We start from the raw sequence: 21,999 nt of genomic DNA on the forward strand, positions 1-21,999 counted from the left end.
GTGCAGGATTCCTAAAAGGTTTATTTGCAGGCTGTCTGTGGTGAGGAAGGCAAATGCAATATCAGCGTTCATATAAAATCAGGGATTTAATGCTGAGATGTTATAAAACACTTGTGAGGCCTTACTTGGAAGTACTGTGAGCAGTTTTGGGCTCCTTATCTTATTGAAAATGTAACCTACCAGGACCATAAAGCATTTAAATTACCACAGTAAAATTATTTGATCTTTTGACATAAACCATTAGAGACAAGTTGTGCCATCTTACATCTGCAATAGAGGGAGATTAGCAGTTACTTGAAAACAAACCAAAACCACTGAGAGACTGAATATGGGGGTTGACACTGTATAACATGCTTCCAAAGATAATTTAATTCCAAGTCAAAAAGTAGGTTTAACCCTTTATTAAAAAAGCAAAAGCAAAGTGATAGAACTAACAAAACTAAAATTAGTGATATAATGAAATAAAAGTAATTAGTATTCCAATTAGTGAAGTTAGTAGTACTGAGTATAATAATGTAATAAGCTGTCCATCAACGTACTAAAGCTGGTGAGGGTTCAAGGGATGTTTACAAAAATTATTTCAGGATAGAACAGCTTGGCATATAAAGAGCATTTGATGGCTCTGGGCCTGTATTCACTAGAATTCAGAATAATGAGGGGTAAACTCATTGAAATCTATTGAATGTGGAAAAGCCTAGATAGAGTGGATGTGGAGAGGACGTTTCCTATGGTGGGAGAGTCAGAGACCTGAAGGCGCTGCGTCAGAATAGAGAGGCATCTTTTTAGAACAGAGATGAAGAGGAATTTTTTTAGCCAGAGTGGTGAATATGTGGAATTTGTTGCCACAGGCAACAGGTTGATAGATTCTTGATTGGTCAAGGCATGAAGGGATATAGGGAGAAGGCAGGGGATTGGGGCTGAGAGAAAAATTGGAACAGCCATAATGAAATGGCAGAGCAGACTCAATGGGCCAAATGGCTTCATTCTGCTCCCATATCTTATGGTTTTATGACTTTGACTTGACTTACTGACTTGACAGAGTGGTGGAAAAGATCATTCCATAAGTGCTGGTAACCTTTGTCCAAGATGACTGTTACATGACTTGACTGGAAGAAGAGAGGAGGAGGACATTTGCATGAGTGTTAAAATGTTTATTCTTGAAGATTTCATGTCTCCTATTTTTAGTAGCATGTATTAGTAATATTATAGAGTAATAATTAATGGCCGGAATATAGGTGTCATATATCTATATTTTTGTCTGTCTATACTTTATTTTGTGTTGCGCATTTATTATGGAAAATTTATCACCTGTGTTGGGGTGTGCTAGAAACTAATGATACTATTATGTATTCACACTTTGTCTTAGATCAGTTTAGTCTAGTTAGAGCTAGGGGTTGATAGTTTTTTTTTACCCCTAATTGGAACGTTGATGGACAGCTTATTACATTATTATACTTAGTACTACTAACTTCACTAATTGGAATACTAATTACTTTTATTTCATTATATCACTAATTTTAGTTTTGTTAGTTCTATCACTATAACATCATTTGCCTTTGCTTGTTTAATAAAGGGTTAAACCTACTTTTTGACTTGGAATTAAATTATTTTTGGAAGCACGTCATACAGTGTCAACCCCCATATTCAGTCTCTCAGTGGTTTTGGTTTGTTTTCAAGTAACTGCTAATCTCCCTCTATTGCAGATGTAAGATGGCACAACTTGTCTCTAACGGTTTATGTCAAAAGATCAAATAATTTTACTGTGATAATTTAAATGCTTTATGGTCCTGGTAGGTTACATTTTCAATACAATTCTGCTTGGCTGAAAGGAATGTCAATTATGAAAATAGTAAAAAATGTCCAATGGTACCATGATCTGGTCAGCAGCACAAGCACGGAATTCCTATTTAGAAAAGCATATAATTCAGCTAACAGCAGTAGAATCATTTCAAGCGTGTATAAGGGTTTGTCAAATCTTAAAACACATTCGACTTCATACATTAAAACAAAATGGGAGAAGGAAGGAAGGATAATTATATCTGAGGAAGAATGGACAATAATATGGAGGTATCAATGTAAGTGTACCAGTTCACAGAATTAGAGGGAGTTTGGATGGAAAAACTTGATAAGGTATTTTATTACACCCTCTCAGAAATCCCATTATGATAGTAACCCTGTTTGCTGGAGAAATTGTGGAAAATCAAACTGCAAACCATTATCATATTTTCTATGAATGCCCCATTATCAAAGACTATTGGAGTGGGATACACAATGCCCTAACAAGACATCTTTAAATGTGAAATACCCTTAGCAAGTAAGACCATATATTTTGGATATATACCTCAAGAATGGTTGAAAAGAGATAAATATTTAATGAATATACTGCTGGTGGCTGGTAAAAAGACTCTTACCAGGAAATGGTTATCACAGGAGAGCCCAACCTTAAATGCATGGATGGAAATTACAATGCTCATTTACAAAATGGAGAAGACAACAGCATCTGTTAATCATAAGTTGGAACAATTTGATTCATACTGGGAAGAATGGTTTAACTACATAACACTTCATAGGCCTGATTTTATCCTCACAAATCAATGAATATGTTGTTAAAAATATCACTGGCTACTTGTACATAGTTTTCTCCTTTCACTTGTTCTTTCTTTCCTCTCTTTTCTGTAAGTGTATACCTCAGATAAATATTATGTGGAGATCTGTGGCAAATGTGACTATATGATATATATATGTACAATATCTGAAATACATCTTATGGAAATGTTTGTTTCATGATGAACTTCAATAAAAATAAACTACAAAAAAAAGTGAATTTTATTTCAAGTTTCCTGCAAAATAAGTGCAAAGAGATACTTTTTATTTCCATTTATATCGAAGGAAATGAAGCTGTAGGCTGATGAGCATCAACATTCTTAAAGAATTACAACTTCATGTCATTCATTTGATTTATTTTTTGCTGCGTTTTGCATTAATATTATTTAACAAAACATACGAATGCATTGTCAAGTGGTAAGGAGAAGGCAAATAATTCAGCAATATATTGATAGGTTTATGCGGGGTATATCAGTGCATGTACCAGTACTATAAAGTTCTTCCTAAGCTATTCTTATGCAACTGCCTCCCCCATTCCCAAAGATGCCAGACGATTGTGAGTCATAATGCAATCAGGGTGATACAAAGCAGTAAAGCTTAAAAACAAGGCAAAGGTAGTGCTGAATAACTGGGAGTTCAATAAAACGGCATCATTCACCTTGCAGTGCATTCTTCTTTCCTCAGTTCTACTCCACACACCAGGAATATGTCTGAGAAGGCAATCTTCCAGCTCTCGCTTTATGTACCATAAGATAACATTTACAATAACAGCAACAGGCCACAGTCACCTTCAGTGTGAGATATCTTCACATAACTTTATTTCTCCAGCTAAAAATTATATTGTGAACTACTAACAATAGTGAAATAAAAATGCTTTCTAGCACTCCCCTCCTCTCCATTAGATTCCTACCTCTGCAGGCCCTTTTACCCTTCCCACCCACCTAGCCTCCTTCCTTTTCCCTCCACCTCTTTATTTTGGCATCTTCCCCTTCCCTTCCAGTCCTGAAGAAGGGCTTCGGCCTGAACTGTTGACTGCTCATTCATTTCTATAGGTACTGCCTAACCTGCTGAGTTCCACCAGTAATTTGCATTTATTGTTTTGGATTTCCAGTATCTGCAGAATTTCTCATGTTTACACTTTCTAGCACTATGATATTTGCTACCTACACAAGATGGATGGGGGGAGTGGGGGGAGAAGAAGTATTACTCTTACAATAATTTGGGTTTAACAGTCACCTACTTACAGATACTGATTACAGCATTTCAACGGGAAACCTGATCATCTTCCTCAGGCACAAGTTAGTCAAATAGATAGATAGATAGATAGATAGATACTTTATTCATCCCCATGGGGAAATTCAACTTTTTTCCAATGTCCCATACACATGTTGTAGCAAAAACTAATTACATACAATACTTAACTCAGTAAAAAATATGATATGCATCTAAATCACTATCTCAAAAAGCATTAATAATAGCTTTTAAAAAGTTCTTAAGTCCTGGCGGTAGAATTGTAAAGCCTAATGGCATTGGGGAGTATTGACCTCTTCATCCTGTCTGAGGAGCATTGCATCGATAGCCCTCTTCTTTGTGGTGGCGTGTTGGGGAGGAACCATTAAGAAGAGGGACGCCTCACGTCTTAATAAGCTGGTAAGGAAGGCGGGCTCTGTCGTGGGCAAAGTACTGGAGAGTTTAACATCGGTAGCTGAGCGAAGGGCGCTGAGTAGGCTACGGTCAAGTTTCCCTTAAAATACCTCATATATACCCTCTTGGGGCAGGGCTTAATGCTCAATCCTGATTAGCTAGATCTGAATTGGCTATTCCTGATTGGTTAGTTTGAATTGGCTTTGTTCTGTTTGGTCAATTTTTTAGGCTGAACCCTCTTTAGAAATGTATGGCCCCAGTCTGGAGCTATCTCTACAATCTTAGAACCTACATTTAGGTCCCCCACATGCTCCACCTCCTGTGATTCCCTAATCTTCATCTTGTAGACATTTTCTTCCTGCTATTCTGATCTTCAATGGCTTTCCAGTTTCACCAATATAAGGGATATAAGAGATAACGGTTTCGGCCCTAAACGTCGTCACTACCTCCTCCCATAGATGCTGTCTGGCCTGCTGAGTTCTGCCAGCATTTTGCGTTTTTATTTATTTCCAGCATCTGCAGATTCACTCGTGTTAGCAGAGATAAGAGTGCCTTTAAAAAAACACTTGAGACAGAATGAAGCAGAATGGCTGAACACTGCCTATCATGCTCATATAGGCCAAGGGCATCCTTGGCAAGGAAGAGGATGTCTACAAAAGAAACATTTAAAAAGCTGTATTCCTTTGGTTATGCAGAAAGACAAACAACCAGACCTATGCTTTTAGTACCACCAAAAGCAAATGAGCATAACGTAAGGGGCTGAAGTATAATATGATATATTCAGCTTGGATAATATGCCAAAACACATTCATGTTTTAAGTCTTTTACACTGAAAAAAACAATGCGGATTTTGAATCAAAACAAGTAGGTCACCTCTGGAGTCAAGAGCTCCAATAAAGTGAGTGACATGGCAGTGCAAGAAATAAAAAACAACTGCAAGTGTTAAATTACATAAGTTACATAGATTTTATCACACTCTACATACCTTTTCCAAAGAGATATGTCATGACTTTGTTCAGTGTCTGTTTCAAATCAAACTCAAGCAGCTTAACAGCTTCCAATGTGTGGCTCTCTTGCTTATAGGCTGTGCGGGATCCCTTCTCAAAAATATTCAGCTCTTCACCATTTTGCACATTAGCGAACAGCTGAAAGTAGGCAAAGTTTCTTTGGTTAGTTAAAGAATAATACACATACTCACAAAGGGGAATTATTTCAATGCTAAATCAAAGCTCAAATGATGTGATGAATGAAGATGATGTCATTTTTAGGAGAACGACTACCATAGAAACAACCTTATTATCCCTTTGTATTTATTATAAATATTTATGTACCAGTTATTCAGTATCTGTTTCATTACTTTTATAATTTGAGGCCAATCATTTGCAAAAGGAAATGTTCACTTTGGGTCATTGAACAGTATTACTTTATAGCACATTATAATTCTGGTGTGTAAATTGTATACAAAATAAACATACAGTAAACATGATTCAAAATGATTTGCTATGTGAATGGTCAATTATCAAAAAGCAAAATAATCTGGTTCTAGGACAGTGATAGAAAAAACATAAGAACATCAGAAATAGGAGCAGGAGTTGGCCATCTGGCCCATTGAGCCAGTTCCATCATTCAATAAGATCATGGCTATTGTGGCTGTGGACTCAGCTCCAACTACCTGCCTTTTCCTCATAACCTTCAGTTCCCCTGCTAATAAGAACTCTCTGTTAAAGTGCTAGCTTTTTTATTTACATTTAAAAATGAGCAGTGAAGTTGGTGAGGTTGAAGGTTTTTAGCAAAGGATTTCAGAAAATAGGGATTTAAGTACTGATAGATCACCCAATTATAATCAATATTTCAAAATCAGATTAAGAGTGGGCAGGGAGACTGAAGTTGCTGATGCTTCCCTGATAGGACTAGCACAATTAACCAGGGAGACATATATGATAGTGGCTATTTTGGATTCAATTAAAATTGGGTCTCAATGGAACTTGTTGATAATGTGAGTAAAAATGAGGTAGAAACAGCTGCTATGTATTTGCAAAGACTTGCTTGCTCGAAATAAGATATAAAGTTCCTAGATGTTCAATCAATAAATGAAAAGTAAAAATATCTCCAGAGTGCAACTGGTCATCAGGAACAGGTAATGTACGTGCATTGACTTATTGCTGATCACAAACATATTAACATACCATAGACAGGTAGTCTCCCATCTAATTATCTGTTTTAAATATATAAATAAAATTATGAGTTTATTTTCTACAAATATACTAGCCATAGGAAAGCAGCATAAATTTGTGTGGAAGTAATCAGAGAAAAGGAAGTGATTTTAAAATTCAATGCTCATAGTGACTGTGAACAATGGTAGTGCGTGTGTAAAGCCATTTCTGGGGTGAAACAGAAATCCAAGGCTGTTTTTGGGTTCAGCTTGAGTAGCAGCCATAGAGGGAAAAAAAGCAAATTACTTCTAAACAATTAGACCAAAACTTACCAAGAAATGTTAAAGTTTTAGTTTCCCATTAAAATAAAAGGCAACAATAGTTTGCTAAGTGTTTGTTGCCATTGAGATAGGTATGCCAAACTCAAATACAGGACTGTCACATGAACAAGAACTTGATGGACAATAAATAATCTTTTGGGCCTACATGGTGCTTGTACCTTGTGTGACATAATGGGGTCACGTGGGTAGTCCAGAACAAGCCTAGTCCATGAAACTACTCAAGAAACATTCGACAGATGGCAAAGAGACTCCCTTGGTGGTTGTCTGTCAAAACTGTTATTTTTTTAAACATGCCTCCCCAATGACCATGGCACTTAAAAACTTGCAAAACAATTAAAAATAGACAATTAAGTATGTCATGCATTTATTAAAAATACTTAAATAATTAAAATATTACTACAAAGGCAAATTAATTAATAATTAACCTTTCTTTCTTTCCTTCATCATAGCTGTAAAATCTCTGTTCAAATGAATGAGCACATGAAGGCAGCTTGTGCTTCACTGCTAGACTCCTACCAAATCTAACATCAAATGTAGAAACACCACATCCAGAAACTAGTACTTCACATTCCAAATCACTTAACTAGCAAATACTGGTAAGTCCCACAAAGCTAGCAGTAAAACCCACAAACCCCAAATCATTGAACTGTCAAAGCTTTCTTTCCTGATAAAATAAGACTTAATTTTGCAATGATAATATTTTAAATTCAGCTGCTGTACATTGATCACTGCAACTAAAATTGTATCTCCCAACACTTGCTCCTTAATAAAAACAATTCTACATAGTTTGAAAGATCTGCAATTAAGTGACTAGATCATGCACATACCATGCTCTGATGAATTAATGCCTAGTTACTTCTGGTATAATTAATATGAATGCAGCAAAATGTCTCCTTACTTCCCATGCAACAACATTCTGAAAGTGTTATATTAATTTCTTGGTCCTGGTAGAATAGTTAACAAATTTAGCAGTTTGCATTTTCTCCAATTAACTCCTTAATTCTCCAAACTACAAAAAAATGCAAGCAACTATTATTATTACATCCTTATCAATAATTCTAAAGCCACTTAAACCAAGGAATTACTCTGAGCTACAACCACTTTTACATTATGCATAATCATCTCAACAATCATGCAGGCACAGCAAAATCCAAATACTGTATCAGCAACTGGGTAAATTAACCTTTCGTACTGTTCTTCATCATAGCTGTAAAATCTCTGTTCTATACTTTGTTGCTCGGTGTAAGGAAATAGGATTTTGGCTTGTTCTTTTTCAAAATAGTGCCATGTGCTAGTTTTCATATCTATTAATATCCACTAGAATGAAGAGGACAGAGTTAGGACTGGAGTTTACCATCTGATCTGAAGAAGGCTCCTCCAGCAATGCAACACCTCCTTTACTGATCTGCTTCCTCAGCTAGAATTCTGAGCTCCTGAATGGAGGGTTGAGTTGTTGATCTAATATCTGTGATGAGAACGTTAATAAAATCTACACCTCCAGATTTATTCCTTAGTTTGTACCAATAGCCAACCTTCATGTCAATCACTGAAAATTTCCATTCCTTCCTGATCATTTGCTGTGCCTGTATGATTGTTGAGGTGATTATGCATAAGGTAAAAGTGATTGTAGCTTAGAGTAATTTCTTGGTTTAAGTCTTCAATGATGACATGTGTCGAAAGGGAAAATTATGATGCAACTCAGAGAATACATAGTATCGATGACTCTTTGGTCACTGACAACCTATGAAATCGTATCCCAGCAAAACATCAACAAAAGGCAAGAATGAAAGTGAGCAACAAACAGAAACTTTGGTAGACAATTAAAGAATAATGTCAACTCTCACCTCATGGTTTGTAAACAGTCTGACTCCTTCCACTTGGTGGAAGACTGGATAGTGGCTTCTGTCAATTTCATCTCGTCGATAAACATCTCCAAATACCAGAAATGCATTGAGGCCTGCACGAATAAGATCTCGCTGATGAGCAGAAGTATGAGCCCTCAGCATGTTAGTTTTATTGAGGTAAAAGTTATCACCTTTCTTTCTGCTTGCATGATCTGGTGGTATAAGTAAACTATCAAAGTTCTGCTCTGTGGTAACCACAGGGGACAGATCATCATACACTGAATAGAGTGGACTCGTATGGTGACTCAAATAATGTGCATAGAAATGGTCCTTAATGCGCTCCTTAATCAGCCACAATGGGTGGCTTCTTTGGTTCTGTAAACATTTCCCCACTTTAGACAAAATCTTTGGTGTAACATTTGTATAGTCATCACGAGGATAGAATTTTCCAAAGAGTTTGATTGCGTCGTTGTGCGTTCCGCTGAATGCTGGACCTGATGTTTTACTTCTGGCTTGCTTTACATTTCTATCTGCATATCTTGATGGTAAATGAAGAGATAGTAAAAACTTCTGAAATCGTGGAAATGGGAAGAATTTACAAGGTATCTTCATTGTTACCAATCGACCTGAAAACAAAATTATCTTTGTATTGAGTTTGTATATTACTCAAACACAGTGAATAACTCAACTTAATATTATCAATTAATAAACAACAGAAACAAAATGACATCTAAGAATTTGTGTATTAACCTTAGAGTTTTTCTAGAAAGCATTTTAAGTCAAATTAAGTAATAATAGATTAATAGATATATGGGGAAGATTAACAGCAAAATCACTGATACAATTTTAGATGAATACGAAATACACTTTTCCTCTGCTTTTACTTTAGCAGTGCAAATTATAAATAATTAAATAGAGAATAAGCATTGGTCAAATTCGACACTCAAATACAGCGTTTGAGATCTATCTATAAAACAATGCAAAAAGAGTTAAATTATATGGAAAATATGCCATGTTGTTGAGAAAATTTGTTCTGTATTCCTTAAGAGGTATAAAGAAAAAATAAAGTGTGATGTTATTAAATCGTACAGAATCTAAACAGGAATGACGGAGGGTGAGGGGGATGAGTGATGTCAAAATCCTTCCACTACGGTACCGGAAACACAGTTTAAAGTGGGCAGTAACTTAAGACTAAGATACATAAGAACTTCTGGTATTCTCTAGCCCATTGACTTGAGGACACTGGATCACTAAAGCTTTAAATAAGGAGGTAGATGAATATAGGAATATAGGGTAATTGAGAACTGCCACTGAAGCAGTGATGAGGCCAGGGAGAGATCAGTCATGATCACAACGAGTGGTGGGAAGGCTCAAGGGGCAAGCGGTCATTTCCTGCTCCTATTTTCTTTTTATACTAAACTGTAAAGTAAGTCTTTGGGTGATAATCATTTACCCAATCAAAAAGAAAAAGTCAAAGTCCCAAGTTTGTTTTCCAGAATAAGAGCCAGCTACATTTTCAGGGAACCATAACAATCCCATAGATAGAAATCATTACACATTCTGCTACTAAGTAATTTTCTCTTAATGGATTTCTGAGAAATACAAATGAAAATTTTTATATCACATTTATGGAATAAACAACTGTAGACTTGTCCTATTAATATACAATCCTGAATGTGAAACACAATCAAAATTCAAAAGTAATAGTTCCTTACGTACATAATTCACAAAACTCATTAAAAACCTGTGTAAGTATACAAATGAGACACTACCTTCTTTCTTTAACTGTTCATGTCTTAATATGTTTCATTTTCTTGAAACAGGAAATTATACAATACCATTCTTTACCCCAATTCTCTTCAATATTCTTCTCATTTAGCAGAAATCTGGTACTGCATCTAACAGATCACATTTGCTTGCATACGTAAATCTCCACCAAAGTTATGTGCATTTCTTTTAAACTTAATGGAGTTTTGAAAATATATCAGTTCCCAGTGGAGAATGAACTGATCAGAAATCATTCAAAACTAATCTAGATATTTGTAGTTGGGCACATTGGTCAGCTCAGATAGATGCTGTGAAAATTTCTTAGTGACTTTATAACACCGCATCATGTTTTCAGGTCATTGAGATCTGATTTCTGATTCCAGCAGCAAGCAGATTTATTGATATACAATCCTACATGGTAGGTTTTCGCCAAGCACGAAACTCCTTAAATTACCTTAAAGGATCCTACACCATATCTCATATACTTTCTTTTACACTACTTAATTTTTTTATGTCTTGCACTGCACTGTAGGCACAAAAAAACATTTTACTTTGTATCTCGGGATTATCGCCTGTGCCAAGTGACAGTGATTAGAGGACTAGAATGAGGTGGAGGATAAATGCATAGCTGAGGGATTGGAGCAGGGGGCAGGGATTCAGATTTCTGGATCATTGGGTCTTTTTTGGGGCAGGAGTGATCTGTACAAAAAGGGCAAGTTGCACTTGAATCCCAGGGGGACCAATATCCTGGTGGGGAGATTTGCTAAGGCTATTGGGGAGAGTTTAAACTAGGATTGCTGGGGGTTGGGAACCAAACTGAAGAGACGGAGGAAGAGGTGGTTGGCTCACAAACAGAGAAAGCTTGTAGACAGTGCGAGAGGCAGGATAGGCAGGTAATTGATAAGGGGCGCGCTCAGACCGAAGGTTTGAGATGTGTTTATTTTAATGCAAGGAGTATTATGAACAAAGCGGATGGGCTTATAGCGTGGATCAGTACTTGGAGCTATGATGCAGAAAAGGACGAAGACATGGAGGGATTGTCTACAGAGTCTCTGTGGGTAGAGGTTAGGAACAGGAAGGGGTCAATAACACTACTGGGTGTTTTTATAGTAACAGGGACATCGAGGAGCAGATAGGGAGACAAATTATGGAAAGGTGTAATAATAACAAGGTTGTTGTGGTGGGAGATTTTAATTTCCCAAATATTGATTGGCATCTCCCTAAAGCAAGGGGTTTAGATGGCATGGAGTTTGTTAGGTGCATTCTGGAAGATTTCTTGACACAATATGTAGATAAGTCGACAAGAGAAGAGGCTGTACTTGATCTGGCATTGGGAAATTAACCTGATTAGGTGTCAGATCTCTCAATGGGAGAGCATTTTGAAGATACTGATCACAATTCTATCTCCTTTACTATAGTGCTGGAGAGGGATAGGAACAGACAAGTTAGGAAAGAGTTTAATTGGAGTAAAGGGAAATATGAGGCTATCAGGCAGGAACTTGGAACCATAAATTGGGAACAGATGTTCACAGGGAAATGTATGGCAGAAATGTGGCAAATGTTCAGGGGATATTTGCATGACTTTCTGCAGAGGTACATTCCAATGAGACAGAAAGAGGATGGCAGGGTATGGGAACCGTGGTGTACAAAGGCTGTTGTAAATCTAGTCAAGAAAAGAAAAACTTACTAAAGCTTTCAAAAAACTAGGTAATGATTGAGATCTTGAAGATTATAAGGCTAGCAGGAAGGAGTTTAAGAAAGAAATTAGGAGAATCAGAAGGGGCCATGAGAAGGCCTTGGCAGACAGGATTAAGGAAAATCCCAAGGCATTCTATAAGTATGTGAAGAGCAAGAGGATAAGACATGAGAGAATAGGACCAATCAAGCGTGACAGTGGAAAAGTGTGTATGGAACCGGAGGAGAGAGAAGAAGTACTTAATGAATACTTTGCTTCAGTATTCACTGTGGAAAAGGATCTTGGCGATTGTAGGGATGACTTACAGCGGACTAAAAAGCTTGAGCATATAGATATTTTTAAAAAAGCTTTTGGAAAGCATCAAGTTGGGTAAGTCACTGGGACCACATGAGATGTACCCCAGGCTACTGTAGGAGACGGGGGAGGAGATTGCTAAGCCTCTGGCGATGATTTTGCATCATCAATGGGAATGGGAAAGGTTCCAGAGGATTGGAAGGTTGTAGATGTTGTGCCCTTATTCAAGAAAGTAAGTAGAAATCGCCCAGGAAATTATAGAACAGTGAGTCTTACTTCTGTGGTTGGTAAGTTGATGGAAAAGATCCTGAGAGGCAGGATTTATGAACAGTTGGAGAAAGATAATATGATTAGGAATAGTCAGCATGGTTTTGACAAAGGCAGGTCATGCCTTATGAGCTTGACTGAATTTTTTAAGGATGTGACTAAACACATAGATGAAGGTAGAGCAATAGATGTTGTGTATATGGATTTCAGCAAGGTTTTTGACAAAGTACCCCATGCAAGGCTTACTGAGAAAGTAAGGAGGCATGGGATCCAAGGGTATATTGCTTTGTGGATCCAGAATTGGCTTGGTCACAGAAGGCAAAGAGGGGTTGTAGACGGGTCATATTCTGCATGGAGGTCGGTGACCAGTGGTGTGCCTCAGGAATCCGTTCTGGGACCCTTACTCTTAGTGATTTTTATAAATGACCTGGATGAGGAAGGGAGGGATGGGTTAGTAATTTGCTGATGACAGAAAGGTTGGGGGTGTTGTGGATAGTGTGGAAAGCTGTCAGAGGTTACAGCGGGACATCGATAGGATGCAAAGCTGGGCTGAGAAGTGGCAGATGGAGTTCACCCAGGTAAGTGTGAAGTGGTTCATTTTGGTAGGTCAAATATGATGGCAGAATATAGTATTAATGGTAAGAGTCTTGGCAGTGATATGGGTCCACAGTTTTGATTCCTGTGGATGTCATGTGATAATAGTTTCGCTTTGCTGGGAATCCATAGTTTCATTTCTGTAAGCTTCACTTGATGACGTATACCGAGAAGAGAAGCACAGACCGATTGCTAGAAATTGGGAGTCGCTCGGTAAGGAGTCGTTAAGGAATCGATGGGAAGAGGGAGTAAGAGTAAAGATTGCAGGCTTCGAAAGAACCCAAAGGATTGGGTTAGCCGGCAGCACTCTGTGTATTTCCAATGTGACTGACCTTTCGTATAATCCAGACGTGGATTGTGGCACACACTTTTTGTTAACCCCTGCATGGTCTCAGGTGTCGTGTGGTGACCATTTCGGTGAAAGGGACATTCTCTGTCAGTTACTCTGTGAAATCTCACTCTTCTTGGCTGCAAACTACGGTAACTGTTTCTTCGTCTCTGCGAGATTGCTTCTCCACTGTATTGTGAATCTCCAAGATCGTCTCTTTGTTGTATCGTGAATATACAAGTCTCTCCTCTCACTTATTTCATGAATCGCTTGGACTTTCTAAACTGCCACTCTAAGACTGTGCTTGAGTAAGACTTTGTTAAGAATTGTTTCTTAAGTTTGACTGTTTGGGAGCTATAGATGCATAACGCCATTAACTTCAGTTTAAGTTAGTCGTTCGTTTAATTTTCTATATTTCTGTGTAAATGTTAATAAATTTAGTTGTTTTGCAATAATTCCTTGACTCCATTCTACATCTATTGTTGCTGGGCCATAACAGCAGTGTGGAGGATCAGAGGGATCTTGGGATCCGAGTCCATAGGACACTCAAAGCTGCTGCGCGGGTTGACAGTGTGGTTAAGAAGGCATACGGTGCATTGGCCTTCATCAGTCGTGGGAATGAGTTTAAGAACCAAAAGGTAATGTTGCAGCTATATAGCTGGTCAGACCCTACTTGGAGTACTGTGCTCAGTTCTGGTTGCCTCACTACAGGAAGGATGTAGAAACTATAGAAAGGGTGCAGAGGAGATTTACAAGGATGTTGCCTGGATTGGAGAGCATGCCTTATGAGAATAGGTTGAGTGAACTCGGCCTTTTCTCCTTGGAGTGATGGAGGATGAGAGGTGACCTGATTGAGATGTATAAGATGATGAGAGGCATTGATCGTGTGGATAGTCAGAGGCTTTTTCCCAGGGCTGAAATGACTAACACGAGAGGGCACAGTTTTAAGGTGCTTGGATGTAGGTACAGAGGAGATGTAAGGGGTAAGCTTATGCAGAGAATGGTGAGTGTGTAGAATGGGCTGCCGGCAACGGTGGTGGAGGCGGGTACAATAGAGTCTTTTAAGAGACTCCTGGATGAGTACATAGAGCTTAGAAAAATAGCGGGCTATGGGTAACCCTAGGTAATTTCTAAGGTAAGGACGTGTTCGGCACAGCTTTGTGGACTGAAGGGCCTGTATTGTGCTATAGGCTTTCTATGTTTCTATGTTCTTTCTAATAAACCTGACTCTGATTCTGATAAAAGCACAGAATGCTGGAAGCTCTCAGCAAGTCAGGGAGCATCAGTTAGGAGAGAAATTGAGTCAATGCTTCAGGGCAAGGATCTTTTACCAGAACTGTAAAGTGAGGAGGCAAATCTGTATTGATTGGTTTAGTTGTGAACAGTATAAAGGCCTATCAAAGAATATAATTGGATATAGATTAGTTACAGATAGGGACAGAGAGGTGGCAGATAAAGTTTAACCTAGGCAAGTGAGAGTGAGGTACTCCACTTTGGGAAGTACAATGAAAGGAGAAAGCAGACAGTTAATGAAAGGCATCTTAATTACAGAAGAATCTTGGAGTCTAAGTCCATAGTTCAGTTGTTAATTATGAGGGTAAGGTGGTAAAGAAGGTGCATGGCACACTTCCAGATTCAAGATTCAATAGTCAAGATCACTGTATTATCATAAAATATATAAACTAAACAACCTTGAGATTTGCTAGCTCACAGGTAGCCACAAAGCAAAAAACCCCAAAATAACCCAATTAAAGAAAAAAAAGAATGAAAATAAAAAGACCAACAAGAGAAAGATAAAAAAAATACAAGTCATGCAAACAACTTCCAAACCAAAAATGAGTCCTCCGATCTGAACCCTGGAGCAGCCCAGAGTAGGCCCAAAGCCTTGCTTATTAGATCATCATATTAGCAGACACAGAGCACAACAGCTGGGGCAACCTTCATAGACTCTACACCATGAGATGACCATCACGGAGAACAAGCAAAATCGGCTCTCCTCCTAACTGACACCCTGTCTTTTCAGTCGATCTGGGCCAGCGTTTAAATGAAACAGCGAAAGGCTTCGCACCCTGGAAAGAGGAGTGAAGACCGCGGATGGCAAGCAAAATCAGCTCTCACTCCAATCTGGGCTGGAGTTTAAATTGCCGAAACAGTACATCGGATTAGGACCCAGGCACCGCTGCTGTGGAAGGCTCTGGGCCTAGACCACGCCACCCAGCGACTCACTCCGGGCGCAGATTTCATTGTCCAGCCCAAAGCCGCTCTCAGGCTCTTCAGATCAGCTCAGCACCCACAGTGATCCAACCTTGCACCCAGGCCAGTTGAACAAGCATCAAAACCTGCCTTCTTTGGAAGGGGTACTGAGTATAAGAAACATGCTGCAGATACATAAAATCAGTCTTCAATCAGACTGCATATGGAGTATTATATTCAGATCTGGAAGGATGTGTAGACTGTGGAAAGAGTACAGGAGAGGTTTACCAGGATGCTGCTGCTTGGATTTATGGCTATGAGTGATAAAGGAAGGTTGGACAAGCTTGGGTTATTCTCCCTGGAGCAGTGGAGGCTGAGGAGCCATCTGATAGAAGTTTTTAAAATTATGGGAATGCATAGATAGTGTAGGTAGTCAAAATCTCTTCCCCAGAGTAGAAATAATAAACACCAGAGGACATGCTTCTAAGAACAGAGGAGGAGAAGTATAAAAGCCAAGTAAAGAAAACTGCAGAGAGTAATGAGTGCCCAGAATGGGTTACCAGGGCTAGGAGTAGAAATAGGTAGTTTGGTGGAGTTTGAGAATTTTAGATAGACACATGAACATGAAGGGAATGGAGGAATCATATGGATGACACAAAGGAAAAGGACATTCAGTATAAAATAGCATTAAGATCGATACAATATTGTGGGGCAAATGGCCTATCCAGTGATGTAATGTTCTACGTTCTATGTTAATTCTGTGAAACGAAACAAGACTAAAAAGTGAGGTGCTGTTCCTCAAATTTATGCTGGATAATTCTGGAGCGCTGTAGGACAAATACAGACGAATCATAATGGAAGTGGGACACACTATTAAAGTGACAAATCAATAGAGGGTCAGACTGTCCATGCAGTCTGAATGGTGATATTCTATAGTGGTTATATATTATACAATTTGTTTCACCAACATACAGGCAATTACATCAAAAGCATTAAATGTATAATATAGAAGATGCATATATGAATTGCTGTTTCAACTGGAATAACTTGATGGAGTCCTAGACTAGTCAAAGAGTAGTATGCAGAAGTTTGGGCACCCCTGGCCAAAATTTCTGTTACTGTGAATAGCTAAGTGAGTAAAAGTTGACCTGATTTCCAAAAGGCATAAAGTGAAAGATGACACATTTCTTTAATATTTTAAGATTACTTTTTTATTTCCATCTTTTACAGTTTCAAAATAACAAAAAAGGAAAAGGGCCCGAAGCAAAAGTTTGGGCACCCTGCATGGTCAGTACTTAGTAACACCCCCTTTGGGAAGTATCACAGCTTGTAAACTCTTTCTGTAGCCAGCTAAGAGTCTTTCAATTCTTGTTTGGGGGATTTTCGCCCATTTTTCCTTGCAAAAGGCTTCTAGTTCTGTGAGATTCTTGGACCGTCTTGTACGCACTGCTCTTTTGAAGTCTATCCACAGATTTTCGATGATATTTAGCTCAGGGGACTGTGGGGGCCATGGCAAAACCTTCAGCTTGAGCCTCTTGAGGTAGTTCATTGTGGATTTTGAGGTGTGTTTAGGATCATTATCTTGTTGCAAAAGCCATCCTCTTTTCATCTTCAGCTTTTTTACAGACGGTGTGGTGTTTGCTTCCAGAATTTGCTGGTATTTAAGGGAATTCATTCTTCCTTCTACCAGTAAAATGTCCCCCGTGCCACTGGCTGCAACACAAGCCCAAAGCATGATCGATCCACCCCCGTGCTTAACAGTTGGAGAGGTGTTCTTTTCATGAAATTCTGTACCCTTTTTTCTCCAAACATACCTTTGCTCATTGCGGCCAAAAAGTTCTATTTTAACTTCATCAGTCCACAGGACTTGTTTCCAAAATGCATCAGGTAGGCTTGTTTAGATGTTCCTTTGCAAACTTCTGACGCTGAATTTTGTGGTGAGGATGCAGGAAAGGTTTTCTTCTGATGACTCTTCTATGAAGGTCATATTTGTGCAAAAGAAGGTCATATTTGTGCAGGTGTTGCTGCATAGTAGAACAATGCACCACCACTCCAGAGTCTGCTAAATCTTTCTGAAGGTCTTCGGCAGTCAAACAGGGATTGTGATTTGCCTTCTAGCAATCCTACGAGCAGTTCTCTCAGAAAGTTTTCCAGGTCTTCCAGATCTCAACTTGACCTCCTTCATTCCTGTTAACTGCCATTTCTTAATTACATTACAAACTGAGGAAACAGCTACCTGAAAATGCTTTGCTATCTTCTTATAGCCTTCTCCTGCTTTGTGGGCATCATTTATTTTAATTTTCAGAGTGCTAGACAGCTGCTTAGAGGAGCCCAAGGCTGCTGATTGTTGCAACAAGGTTTGAGGAGTCAGGGTATTTATAAAGTTTTGAAATTTGCATCACCTGGTCTTTCCTAACAATGATTGTGAACAAGCCATAGCCCTAACAAGCTAATTAAGGTCTGAGACCTTGGTGAAAGTTATCTGAGAGCTCAAATCTCTTGGGGGTGCTCAAACTTTTGCATGGTGCTCCTTTCCTTTTTTTCATTCTAAAACTGTACAAAACAAAAATAATACACTAATCTTGCTTAAAATGTTGAAAAAAATGTTTCATCTTTAACTTTATGATTTTTGGAGATCAGTTCATCTTCTACTCACTTAACTATTCACAGTAACAGAATTTTGACCAGAGGTGCCCAAACTTTTGCATGCCACTCTATACAACACAGAAACAGGTCCTTCAATCAACATATTTGCCCATTTGCCTGCATTAGGATTGTTGCCTTGCCTATTTATATGCCTTTCAAAATACCTCTTAAATCATAGAAATTGTAGGTGGTAAAAAGGTAGCAGTTACATATCTTGTGGATGCATGGGTAAATTCTGAGAAATTAAGTGGTCAGAGGAGATGGAAGAGCAGGCATTGACTAAAAAACACTCAGATACAAAATCATGCGTTGAAAGTACTCAACATTCTCTACTGATGAATAAACTAAATTACAATTTTTTTAATTCACTTCCAAGATCCTGATGCTACTTGGTAAACAAGACATTATGCCCCATTCCGTTCCAAGAGCTAACTATTGTGAATTAATGAATGGAATCCAATTCAAGAAAAACAAAGAAAGGTCTTCAAAAGCTACGAAAGAAGAGAAAACCACAGTGAGGCGAGGGCCTCCGTCAGTTAGAGTTAACCAGGAATACTGCATCCTAGCTTCTAGCTACGCAAGCCTGGGCAGTATGATATGGAAAGCAAGCTCGCCCCTCTCCACGCAACTGATGAACCCAAAGGAATGGAAGAAACTGATACAGTTTGGTACCAGCAGCATTGCAGGAGTTGCCAGTCAGCACTGAACTCAGTGTAGGACTGCTTTGGGGACTCCAGCTCCAGATTTTTCTATCAGGATTTACTCCTGAAACCTTCCTCATGAGTGGGTACAGCCACAAGACAATGGAGGTTTGAGATAAAGAGTTTTCCTTCTGTTAGATGAGCTGCCAATCATGGCTGACGAGCCCCATCTGCCCAAAGTGACTGGTTTTAAGGAGACAGTAACCTGCCTTTGCCAGCTGGTAGTGCTGCAGTACAAAATGTCATGCTGGTTACGGTAGGTTTTAGAAACCAACTGCAACTTCTGATTAATCAATGAGGGCAGGGGTTAATAGCATGCCTGTAGCAAAAAGTAGAGAATTTCTTGTTAAGGGAATTATTGTTTTCAAATGTCATTGTGGTGCTGACTTTTTTTCTAAATTCCATTTCAAATCAGCTTCAATTTCACCACAAGGATTAGCAAAAATGAATTCAATTGCATTGAATAAAGGTATAAAGGCATGCAACAGAGAAATGGTGATACACCACAACACTCTGACCTCGATGCATGCAACTTGTAAGTCTAATGCAACTTATATATAAATGAATTCTTCAAACCATATTTTATAGCAGCCTGATATACTGTCTTATACAGGTAACTTAAGTTTAATGTTTATCAACAAAATATATTAAATGAAATATGGCCACTATTAGTAAAACAGATATACCTGTTACTGCAATTATTCAAATGATCAAGTTGTTTCGTGACATAGTAATTTTAGTTAATCATACCCCATCAGAGCCCTAGGTTTCTTAGAGAGGATTCTGAATTGACCAAATGACATATAGCAATAGCAGAATCTTGCTGTTAAATGCAAACATTTACCCCTTTGAACAAAAGGACAGTCAGAATTTCAACAGTTATCTAAATGCAGAGGACCAGCACTTGCCGACATATTCTAGATAGCACTGCCAGTAAACTTCATGTTCTGCACTTCATATGGTGTGGAGCCCACATTTTTGAAGTGCTGCAGCACCTATATGGGGGGGGGGGGGGGGGGGCTGGAGAGATCTATTTACCTGAACCTGTTGTAAGGAATAGCACTAAAAGCAAGTTGAGTTATATTTTATTACATTATTGTATTTGCAGCAATGTTTTTAAGTATTGAAAAGTATTGTAACATTATTAAGTGATCTTTAACTTGGATAATTAATTACTAGAACTTAATCTTTAATTTCTAATAATTTTCATTTGTCTGAAGATATGTCACAGGTTTCTCAGCAATTCTATAGCAAGGCACATTTGTCAAATTATACTGCTTCAAGCATCGTTGGTTGGGACTAAGATTCCTTCTGCCAGCAAGTTGTACCTTGCAGATTTGAATTAAGGTAAGTGAGGGGAATGAGAGATCAGTACAGCAAGTACAGCAAATTCTGTACCAATATCTTTAAATCTGCAACTAAAATGTGTTTTTTCTTAATTCAAACCTAAGTAAACATAGACAACATTTAGGAATGGCCCAATAAGTGTAGATATGTTGGACAATGGCAATCTGTAAACACACTGCAGCCTTATCACTTATCCTTGACATTCAATGGCACTACAATCACTGAGCCCCTATCATCAGATTCCTGTAGATTCACCACTGACCAGAAACTTATCTGGATCAGACATGAATAGCAGAGACCTGCTATCCTTTAGCAAGGGACGACTCCTGATAACCCAATGCCTTTCCAAAAGTTATGAGGTCAGTTTACATGATGGAAGACTCAACACATTCAGTCACTCTATCGCATCCACACTGGTTATCAAGTACTCATCTACATTCATCTCATTAAATAAAACTTGGTCCTTACCCTCCTAAGTGCCTTGGTGATTCAAGAGTTTAGAAATTTTGTAAAGACCATAAAACTCTGCCTTAACCATCCTCTCAGCAGTTCATTCCACGCTCCAAGAGCCACACCGGGCAGCAATCTCCTGATTTAATCTGAGCCTAATTACGCCCAGAACAATTTATAATGACCTATTAACCTATCAACTCGTACACCCTTTGACTGTGGGAGGAAACCGGAGCTCCCAGAGCAAACTCAAGCAGTCAGGGGGAGAACATAAACCTCCTTACAGTCAGCGGTGGGAATGGAACCCAGTTCGCCTGTACTGTAGAGTGTTGGCTAACCACTATGCTACTATGCCACCCCAATATAGAACAGGACAGCACTGGGACAGGCTCTTTGGCCCACAATGACCCTCCAACCACCCTCTGAGTGAAATAAAATATATCCTCTAAAATATATAAACCTGTTACTGCTTACCTTAAACCTACACCCTTTAGCTTTGACACCACTGCTGCGGAGAAACGTTTCCAAATGTCTATCATATCTACGCCGCTTCATCATTTTGTGTACCTGTTTCAGGCCCCCTCCACCATTTCTGTATTCTTTTTAAGACGCTGGTTATATTGTCTCAGTAACATCACTGTATACTTCCATTCTCTCAGAAAGACAATTTGTCAATTTAATGGAGAACAAATAAAACATGAAATGTTTGAAGAACTGACAAGTATCATCTGAGAAAAGAGAAGACAGTCAATGTTTTGGTTCGAGTTTATTTTCCTGCCCATACAGATGCTTTCATTCCATGGAGGTCAATCCTGACAACCCTATTTATGTAGTGTCTTTTGGAAATCCATATATATCATAAATAACCACATTTCTCTCATCAACCCTCTCTGTTACTTTATGAAAAACCCTATTGAACCAGTCAGATCCATGCTGTTTTTTTTCTCATCAATCCACACTTGTCCAAGTGACAATTAATTCTATCCCTATTGCTTCCAGAATCTTCCCAACACCAAAACTAAATTGTATGGTCTGTTCTTTGGAGGATATAGGGCTTGCAATATCCTGGTCCACAAGCCCACACTAAAATCTTATGATGTTTGAAAAATTATCATTAGGGCCTCAATAAT

The 21,999-nt window shown here is 38.5% G+C and overlaps 1 protein-coding gene across 5 annotated transcripts in view; it reads right to left on the reverse strand.

Annotated features, from left to right (window-relative positions):
- Positions 1-21,999, reverse strand: part of fars2 (phenylalanyl-tRNA synthetase 2, mitochondrial) — a 429,869-nt gene that overhangs the window by 280,818 nt on the left and 127,052 nt on the right. For all 5 annotated transcript variants that reach the window (XM_073073030.1, XM_073073032.1, XM_073073028.1 and 2 more), the window contains 2 exons: positions 8,587-9,212; positions 5,234-5,393 (listed from right to left, as the gene is read on the reverse strand). In XM_073073030.1, the coding sequence (XP_072929131.1) occupies positions 5,234-5,393; positions 8,587-9,198 (772 nt within the window). In that variant the 5' untranslated portion in view covers positions 9,199-9,212. The remainder of the gene's footprint in view (positions 1-5,233; positions 5,394-8,586; positions 9,213-21,999) is intronic.

Source organism: Hemitrygon akajei, chromosome 20, assembly GCF_048418815.1.
Source record: "Hemitrygon akajei chromosome 20, sHemAka1.3, whole genome shotgun sequence".
In the NCBI taxonomy this organism is placed as follows: domain Eukaryota; kingdom Metazoa; phylum Chordata; class Chondrichthyes; order Myliobatiformes; family Dasyatidae; genus Hemitrygon; species Hemitrygon akajei.